Below are 10,118 nucleotides of genomic sequence, written 5' to 3'. Positions count from 1 at the left end.
TGGCCCAGGACATCACTGTGGCCAAGCTTCCTGCCATCCAGGACCTCTATACCAGGCGGTGTCAAAGGAATACCCTAAAAATTGTCAAAGACTCCAGCCACCCTAGTCATAGACGGTTCTCTTTGCTACCGCATGGCAAGCGGTATGGAGCGCCAAGTCTAGATCCAAGAGGCTCCTGAAATAGCTTCTACCCCCAAGCCATAAGACTCCTGAACAGCAAATCTAATGGCTACCCAGACTGCTACCATTGCCCCCACCCCTGGAACAATGCTTCTATTCTCTGTTATTATCTATAACTCTACCTACATTTACATATTACCTCAACAACGGTGCCCCTGCACATTGACTCCAGTACCGGCGCCTTACAGCATTTCACTGTATGGCGCATGTGACAAATACAATTTGATTTGATTTTGATATACCACAGATAAGGGCAGTGTCAAGCCACTCCACGATGCGTCGTGCTTAAGAACAGCCCTTAGCCGTGGTATACTAGCCATATTACCACACCCCTCGTGCCTTATTGACTAAATGTATAATGTAGAAGTGTGCAAGAACTGACCAGTAATCTTGAAATTGGCTGAGATGTTGATACTCAAACTTCCATTGGTGATCGCAGCCTTCAGAGTAGTAGCCACAGCCTCAGCAAAAGGTGTGGTCGCATTAGCAGTTGTGTTAGCGGCAGCAAACTCCAGCTGGGTGTCTGTGATGATGGAACCATTCCTGGGGTGACAAAACAAGGCATAGACCGAATATTTTATTTTTTATCATTAGTTTGGTGGTTGTTGATAGCAGTAAACTGTTGTACTAGATATTTAAAACTGTTTAATGGTAATACTGATTTACAAATAAATTACACTGGGTATACAAAAGGTTTATAAATGTTACTGACTTTGTATATTGAGTGTTACAGCTTACTGACCTGAAACCCACCACAATCAGTCTTATGAAGTTTGGGAATTGTGCCTTAAACAGAGGCTCAAGCTGAAAAACAAAAATGATAAAGAGTGATTCAGTGACATGTGGCAGACAGTAAATACTGATATGAATATGAAAATATTGTTCTATTTGCTCAAAACAAATCCCAGAGCAACATTTCTCCATTATCCATAATAGCTAGCATTGACTAAAAGCATTCCTCTAATTAATGGGCAACTCATCTGCCTGGTAGAGGATATTTTTCAAGAAATTCTAAAAATATAAAACAATATTTCAATAATTTCATTATTCTAAAATGCTGTTTTAGAGGTCAACAACATTTTACAGTCTTGTGATTTCCCATGTTATGCACAATTGGTACTATTATCTGTGATAAATGATATTCTGTTTAGCAAACTTTCACTTCCTGGTATGAATGTTTGAATGTGTGTTTAAAAAATACAGGGGTCCTATAATGAAATCCACATGATCATTTCACTAAAAGTAATTTGTTGAGATTATCAAAATGTGCCAAACAAAATTCCTATTTTTAATTTAATTTGAAATTGGTTGTCAAAGCATGCTCAATGGCCCAGATGAGCTGCCTTTAATTTAAATCATTACTGTGATGCCTGGTACTTTCCTATTGCATGGTAAACGAGGATCTTACCGCTTGAATTGTCTTCGTTACAAGATTCTGGAACGAAGGTGAAGAGGTATTTGTCAGAGCAGGACTGAAAACCTCATCTGATCTGAATACCAGGTCAAAAACAACTGGGGGTGAGGGCGTTGTAGTTGGAGCGGCTGTGGTTGTTTGTGGGGACAGCTGTGGTTGTAGTGTTGGCAGCTGTTGTTGTGGTTTTGACAGCTGTGGTTGTTGTCGTTTCATTTCCAGTTGTGGTGGGAGATGCTGCGGATGGAGTCGGTTTTACTGAAAAACAGTGAATGCATTTATATAATGAATCCACATCTGTATTACATTTTCGTGTCCACCATCTCGTGCATAATATTTTCTCAGTAGAACACTAATTTCTTGCTGATTACAACACACATTGTTGCAGCATAGTGTTGCAATCTTGTGGTGCTTTCGGAAAGTATTCAGACCCCTTGACTTTTTCCCGGTTTTGTTACATTTCGGCCTTATTCTAAAATGGATTACATAGTTTTTCCCCCACCATCAATCTACACACAATACCCCAAAATGACGAAGTAAAAACATGTTCTTAAAAATGTTTGCAAATGTATTAAAAAAAAAAATTGAAATATCACATTTACAGAAGTATTCAGACCCTTACTCAATACTTTGTTGAAGTACCTCAGGCAGAAACTACAGCCTCGCTTCTTCTTGGATATGACGCTACAAGCTTGGAACACCTGTATTTGGGGAGTTTCTCCCATTCTTCTCTGCAGATCCTCTAAAGCCCTGTCAGGTTAGATGGGGAACTTTGCTCTCCAGCTATTTTCAGGTTTCCCAGAGATGTTCGATCGGGTTCAAGACCGGGCTCTGGCTGGGCCACTCAAGGACATACAGAGGCTTGTCTCGAAGCCACTCCTGCACTGTCTTGGCTTTGTGCTAAGGGTCGTTGTCCTGTTGGAGGGTGAACCTTCGTCCCAGTGTGAGGTCCTGAGTGCTCTGGAGAAGGTTTTCAACAAGGATCTCTCTCTAGTTTGCGGCGTTAAACTTTCTGTCGATCCTGACTAGTCTTCCTGTCGCTGAAAAACATCTCCACAGCATGATGCTGCCACCACCTTGCTTCACCTAAGGGACGGTGCCAGGTTTCCTCCCGACGTGACGCTTGGCATTCAGGCTCCAATGCCATCATTCAGTTTGCTGATGATACAACAGTGGTAGGCCTGATCACCGACAACGATGAGACAGCCTATAGGGAGGAGGTCAGAGACCTGACCGTGTTGTGCAATGACACAACCTCTCCCTCAACCTGATCAAGACAAAGGACATGATTATGGACGACAGGAATAGGAGGACCGAGCCCGCCACCATTCTCATCAACGGGGCTGTAGTGTAAGCTGGTATAGAGCTTCAAGTTCCTTGGTGTCCACATCAGCAACAAACTAACATGGTCCAAGAACACCAAGACAGTCATGAAGAGGGCACGACAAAACCTATTCCCCTTCAGGAGACTGACAAGATTTGGTATGGTCCTCAGATCCTCAAGGTTTGCTGGCACCACTGAGAACATCCTGGCAGGTTGCATCACTGCCTGGTATGGCAGCGCTCTGCCTCCATCCTGGGCATTACAGAGGATAGTACGTACAGCTGGGACATCACTAGAGCCAAGCTTCTGCCATCCAGGACCTCTATACCAGGCGGTGTCAAAGGAATACCCTAAAAATTGTCAAAGACTCCAGCCACCCCTAGTCATAGACGGTTCCCTCTTTATACCGCATGACAGCGGTATGGAGCGCCAAGTCTAGATCCAAGGAAGCAAGTGGCCTTCTACCCCCAAGCCATGAACTCTGAACAGCAAATCTAATGGCTACCCAGACTGCTACCATTGCCCCCACCCCTGGAACAATGCTAGCTATTCTCTGTTATTATCTATAACTCTACCTACATTTACATATTACCTCAACAACAGTGCCCCTGCACATGACTCCATGCCGGCGCCTTACAGCATTTCACTGTTATGGGCGCATGCTGTTAAATACAATTTGATTTGATTTTGATATACCACAGATAAGGGCAGTGTCAAGCCACTCCACGAAGCGTCGTGCTTAAGAACAGCCCTTAGCCGTGGTATACTGTTTCATATACCACACCCTCGTGCCTTATTGACTAAATGTATAATGTAGAAGTGTGCAGAACTGACCAGTAATCTTGAAATTGGCTGAGATGTTGATACTCAAACTTCCATTGGTGATCGCAGCCTTCAGAGTAGTAGCCACAGCCTCAGCAAAAGGTGTGGTCGCATTAGCAGTTGTGTTAGCGGCAGCAAAACTCCAGCTGGGTGTCTGTGATGATGGAACCATTCCTGGGGTGACAAAACAAGGCATAGACCGAATATTTTATTTTTTATCATTAGTTTGGTGGTTGTTGATAGCAGTAAACTGTTGTACTAGATATTTAAAACTGTTTAATGGGTAATACTGATTTACAAATAAATTACACTGGGTATACAAAAGGTTTATAAATGTTACTGACTTTGTATATTGAGTGTTACAGCTTACTGACCTGAAACCCACCACAATCAGTCTTATGAAGTTTGGGAATTGTGCCTTAAACAGAGGCTCAAGCTGAAAAACAAAAATGATAAAGAGTGATTCAGTGACATGTGGCAGACAGTAAATACTGATATGAATATGAAAATATTGTTCTATTTGCTCAAAACAAATCCCAGAGCAACATTTCTCCATTATCCATAATAGCTAGCATTGACTAAGCATTCCCTAATTAATGGGCAACTCATCTGCCTGGTAGAGGATATTTTTCAAGAAATTCTAAAAATATAAAACAATATTTCAATAATTTCATTATTCTAAAATGCTGTTTTAGAGGTCAACATTTTACAGTCTTGTGATTTCCCATGTTATGCACAATTGGTACTATTATCTGTGATAAATGATATTCTGTTTAGCAAACTTTCACTTCCTGGTATGAATGTTTGAATGTGTGTTTAAAAAATACAGGGGTCCTATAATGAAATCCACATGATCATTTCACTAAAAGTAATTTGTTGAGATTATCAAAATGTGCCAAACAAAATTCCTATTTTTAATTTAATTTGAAATTGGTTGTCAAAGCATGCTCAATGGCCCAGATGAGCTGCCTTTAATTTAAATCATTACTGTGATGCCTGGTACTTTCCTATTGCATGGTAAACGAGGATCTTACCGCTTGAATTGTCTTCGTTACAAGATTCTGGAACGAAGGTGAAGAGGTATTTGTCAGAGCAGGACTGAAAACCTCATCTGATCTGAATACCAGGTCAAAAACAACTGGGGGTGAGGGCGTTGTAGTTGGAGCGGCTGTGGTTGTTGTGGGGGCAGCTATTGTTGTAGTTGTTGCAGCTGTGGCTGTAGTGTTGGACAGCTGTGGTTGTAGTGTTGGCAGCTGTTGTTGTGGTTTTGACAGCTGTGGTTGTTGTCGTTTTCATTTCCAGTTGTGGTGGGAGATGCTGCGGATGGAGTCGGTTTTACTGAAAAACAGTGAATGCATTTATATAATGAATCCACATCTGTATTACATTTTCGTGTCCACCATCTCGTGCATAATATTTTCTCAGTAGAACACTAATTTCTTGCTGATTACAACACACATTGTTGCAATAGTGTTGCAATCTTGTGGTGCTTTTGGAAAGTATTCAGACCCCTTGACTTTTTCCCGATTTTGTTACATTTCAGCCTTATTCTAAAATGGATTACATAGTTTTTCCCCCACCATCAATCTACACACAATACCCCAAATGACGAAGTAAAAACATGTTCTTAAAAATGTTTGCAAATGTATTAAAATAAAAATTGAAATATCACATTTACAGAAGTATTCAGACCCTTACTCAATACTTTGTTGAAGTACCTCAGGCAGAAACTACAGCCTCGCTTCTTCTTGGATATGACGCTACAAGCTTGGAACACCTGTATTTGGGGAGTTTCTCCCATTCTTCTCTGCAGATCCTCTAAAGCCCTGTCAGGTTAGATGGGGAACTTTGCTCTCCAGCTATTTTCAGGTTTCCCAGAGATGTTCGATCGGGTTCAAGACCGGGCTCTGGCTGGGCCACTAAGGACATACAGAGGCTTGTCTCGAAGCCACTCCTGCACTGTCTTGGCTTTGTGCTAAGGGTCGTTGTCCTGTTGGAGGGTGAACCTTCGTCCCAGTGTGAGGTCCTGAGTGCTCTGGAGAAGGTTTCAACAGAGATCTTCTAGTTTGCGGCGTTAAACTTTCTGTCGATCCTGACTAGTCTTCCTGTCGCTGAAAAACATCTCCACAGCATGATGCTGCCACCACCTTGCTTCACCTAAGGGATGGTGCCAGGTTTCTCCCGACGTGACGCTTGGCATTCAGGCTCCAATGCCATCATTCAGTTTGCTGATGATACAACAGTGGTAGGCCTGATCACCGACAACGATGAGACAGCCTATAGGGAGGAGGTCAGAGACCTGACCGTGTTGCAGTAATGACACAACCTCTCCCTCAACCTGATCAAGACAAAGGACATGATTATGGACGACAGGAATAGGAGGACCGAGCCCGCCACCATTCTCATCAACGGGGCTGTAGTGTAAGCTGGTATAGAGCTTCAAGTTCCTTGGTGTCCACATCAGCAACAAACTAACATGGTCCAAGAACACCAAGACAGTCATGAAGAGGGCACGACAAAACCTATTCCCCTTCAGGAGACTGACAAGATTTGGTATGGGTCCTCAGATCCTCAAAAGGTTTAACAGCTGCACCACTGAGAGCATCCTGGCAGGTTGCATCACTGCCTGGTATGGCAACGGCTCTGCCTCCATCCGCAAGGCATTACAGAGGATAGTGCGTACAGCCCAGGACATCACTGGGGCCAAGCTTCCTGCCATCCAGGACCTCTATACCAGGCGGTGTCAAAGGAATACCCTAAAAATTGTCAAAGACTCCAGCCACCCTAGTCATAGACGGTTCTCTTTGCTACCGCATGGCAAGCGGTATGGAGCGCCAAGTCTAGATCCAAGAGGCTCCTAAAATAGCTTCTACCCCCAAGCCATAAGACTCTGAACAGCAAATCTAATGGCTACCCAGACTGCTACCATTGCCCCCACCCCTGGAACAATGCTTCTATTCTCTGTTATTATCTATAACTCTACCTACATTTACATATTACCTCAACAACGGTGCCCTGCACATTGACTCCGTACCGCGCCTTACAGCATTTCACTGTATGGCGCATGTGACAAATACAATTTGATTTGATTTTGATATACAGATAAGGGCAGTGTCAAGCCACTCCACGATGCGTCGTGCTTAAGAACAGCCCTTAGCCGTGGTATACTAGCCATATACCACACCCCCTCGTGCCTTATTGACTAAATGTATAATGTGTAGAAGTGTGCAAGAACTGACCAGTAATCTTGAAATTGGCTGAGATGTTGATACTCAAACTTCCATTGGTGATCGCAGCTCAGAGTAGTAGCCACAGCCTCAGCAAAAGGTGTGGTCGCATTAGCAGTTGTGTTGGCGGCAGCAAACTCCAGCTGGGTGTCTGTGATGATGGAACCATTCCTGGGGTGACAAAACAAGGCATAGACCGAATATTTTATTTTTTATCATTAGTTTGGTGGTTGTTGATAGCAGTAAACTGTTGTACTAGATATTTAAAACTGTTTAATGGTAATACTGATTTACAAATAAATTACACTGGGTATACAAAAGGTTTATAAATGTTACTGACTTTGTATATTGAGTGTTACAGCTTACTGACCTGGAAACCCACCACAATCAGTCTTATGAAGTTTGGGAATTGTGCCTTAAACAGAGGCTCAAGCTGAAAAACAAAAATGATAAAGAGTGATTCAGTGACATGTGGCAGACAGTAAATACTGATATGAATATGAAAATATTGTTCTATTTGCTCAAAACAAATCCCAGAGCAACATTTCTCCATTATCCATAATAGCTAGCATTGACTAAACAGCATTCCTCTAATTAATGGGCAACTCATCCGCCTGGTAGAGGATATTTTTCAAGAAATTCTAAAAATATAAAACAATATTTCAATAACTTCATTATTCTAAAATGCTGTTTTAGAGGTCAACCACATTTTACAGTCTTGTAATTTCCCATGTTATGCACAATTGGTACTATTATCTGTGATAAATTATATTCTGTTTTAGCAAACTTTCACTTCCTGCTATGAATGTTTGAATGTGTGTTTAAAAAATACAGGAGCCCTATAATGAAATCCACACGATCATTTCTACTAAAAGTAATTAGTTGAGATTATCAAAATATGCCAAACAAAAATTGAAATTTAATTTGAAATTGGTTGTCAAAGCAAGCTCAATGGCCCAGATGAGCTGCCTTTAATTTAAATCATTACTGTGGATACCTGGTACTTTCCTTTTGCATGGTAAACGAGGATCTTACCGCTTTAATTGTCTTCGTTGCCAGACTCTGGAACAAAGGTGAAGAGGTATTTGTCAGATCAGGACTGAAAACCTCATCTGATCTGAATACCAGGTTCAAAACAAATGCGAGCGAGGGTGTTGTAGTTGGAGCGGCTGTGGTTTTTGTGGGGGCAGCTGTGGTTGCAGTGTTACAGCTGTGGCTGTTTTGTGGACAGCTGTGGTTGTAGTGTTGGCAGCTGTGGTGATATTGTTGGCAGCTGTGGTTGTGGTTTTGGCAGATGTGGATGTAGTGTTGGCAATTGTGGCTGCTGTGGGGACAGCTGTGGTTGTAGTGTTGGCAGCTGTGGTTGTGGTTTGGGCAGCTGTGGTTGTAGTGTTGGCAGCTGTGGTTGTAGTGTTGGTTGCTGTGGTTGTAGTGTTGGCAGCTGTGGTTGTGGTTTTGGCAGCTGTGGTTGTAGTGTTGGCAGCTGTGGTTGTTGTGGGGACAGCTGTGGTTGTTGTGGGACAGCTGTGGTTGTCGTTGTTGCATTTCCAGTTGTGGTGGGAGATGCTGCAGATGGAGTCTGTTTTACTGAAAAACAGTGAATGCATTTATATAATGAATCAACATCTGTATTACATTTTCGTATACACCATCTCGTGCATAATATTTTCTCAGTAGAACACTAATTTCTTGCTGATTACAACACACATTGTGGCTGCATAGTGTTGCAATCTTGTGGTGCTTTCGGAAAGTATTCAGACCCCTTGACTTTTTCCAGATTTTGTTACATTTCAGCCTTATTCAAAAATGGATTACATAGTTTTCCCCCCACCCTCAATCTACACACAATACCCCATAATGACGAAGTAAAACATGTTCTTAAAAATGTTTGCAAATGTATTTAAACAAAATGAAATATCACATTTTACAGAGGTATTCAGACCCTTACTCAGTACTTTGTTGAAGTACCTCAGGCAGAAACTACAGCTTCGCTTCTTCTGGATATGATGCTACCAAGCTTGGAACACTCTGTATTTGGGGAGTTTCTCCCATTCTCCTCTGCAGATCCTCTAATGCTCTGTAAGGTTAGATGGGGAACTTCGCTCTACAGCTATTTTCAGGTCTCCCAGAGATGTTCGATCGGGTTTCAAGAGCGGGCTCTGGCTGGGCCACTCAAGGACATACAGAGACTTGTCCCGAAGCCACTCCTGCATTGTCTTGGCTTTGTGTTAAGGGTCGTTGTCCTGTTGGAGGGTGAACCTTCGTCCCAGTGTGTGAGGTCCTGAGTGCTCTGCAAAAGGTTTTCATCAAGGATCTCTCTCTAGTTTGTGTAACAGTATAACTTTAGACCGTCCCTCGCCCATACCCGGGCGCGAACCAGGGACTCTCTGCACACATCGACAACAGTCACCCTCGAAGCATCGTTACCCATCTCTCCACAAAATCTGCGTGCCCTTGCAGAGCAAGGGGAACTACTACTTCAAGGTCTCAGAGCAAGTGACGTAAATTATTGAAACGCTAGTTAGCGCGACCGCTAACTAAGCTAGCCGCTTTCACATCCATTACACTCACCCCCTTTTGACCTTCCTCCTTTTTCCGCAGCAACCAGTAATCCGGGTCAACAGCATCAATGGCGACAGAATAACTTTACGTCCGTCCCTCGCCCATACCCGGGCGCGAACCAGGGACCCTCTGCACACATCGACAACAGTCACCCTCGAAGCATCGTTACCCATCGCTCCACAAAAGCCGCGCCCTTGCAGAGCAAGGGGAACTACTACTTCAAGGTCTCAGAGCAAGTGACGTGAACCGATTGAAACGCTAGTTAGCCGCACCGCTAACTAAGCTAGCCGCTTCACATCCGTTACATTTGCGGGCGCTCAACTCTTCTGTCGATCCTGACTAGTCTTCCAGTCCCTGTCGCTGAAAAACATCCCCACAGCATGATGCTGCCACCACCTTGCTTCACCTAAGGGATGGTGCCAGGTTTCCTCCCGACGTGACGCTTGGCATTCAGGCTCCAATGCCATCATTCAGTTTGCTGATGATACAACAGTGGTAGGCCTGATCACCGACAACGATGAGACAGCCTATAGGGAGGAGGTCAGAGACCTGACCGTGTTGTGCAATGACACAACCTCTCCCTCAACCTGAT

The 10,118-nt window shown here is 43.3% G+C and overlaps 1 protein-coding gene across 7 annotated transcripts; it reads right to left on the bottom strand.

Moving 5' to 3' along the window:
- Positions 1–522: 522 nt before the first annotated feature.
- On the bottom strand, positions 523–8,812 carry LOC127907913 (LIM domain-containing protein A-like). Of its 7 annotated transcripts, none has more exons than XR_008065516.1 (4): positions 8,000–8,812; positions 4,112–4,173; positions 3,750–3,911; positions 1,736–1,849 (listed from the first exon to the last, which is right to left on the bottom strand). XR_008065516.1 is itself a non-coding variant. In XM_052464418.1 (3 exons), exons 1-3 carry the CDS (start codon positions 8,507–8,509, stop codon positions 528–530), a joined length of 768 nt encoding a protein of 255 aa, XP_052320378.1. In that variant the 5' UTR covers positions 8,510–8,803; the 3' UTR covers positions 523–527. The 7 variants fall into 7 exon arrangements, 2 of the variants coding, with proteins under 2 accessions (XP_052320378.1, XP_052320377.1); XR_008065520.1 differs by lacking the exon at positions 8,000–8,812 and adding an exon at positions 4,772–4,955; XM_052464418.1 differs by lacking the exons at positions 1,736–1,849; positions 3,750–3,911 and adding an exon at positions 523–723 and having other exon boundaries at positions 8,000–8,803.
- Positions 8,813–10,118: the final 1,306 nt, after the last annotated feature.

Source organism: Oncorhynchus keta, chromosome 16 (genome assembly GCF_023373465.1).
Source record: "Oncorhynchus keta strain PuntledgeMale-10-30-2019 chromosome 16, Oket_V2, whole genome shotgun sequence".
NCBI lineage: Eukaryota > Metazoa > Chordata > Actinopteri > Salmoniformes > Salmonidae > Oncorhynchus > Oncorhynchus keta.
The sequence above is the reverse complement of the archived record's forward strand: the minus strand, read 5'-3'. Positions and strand labels throughout refer to the sequence as shown.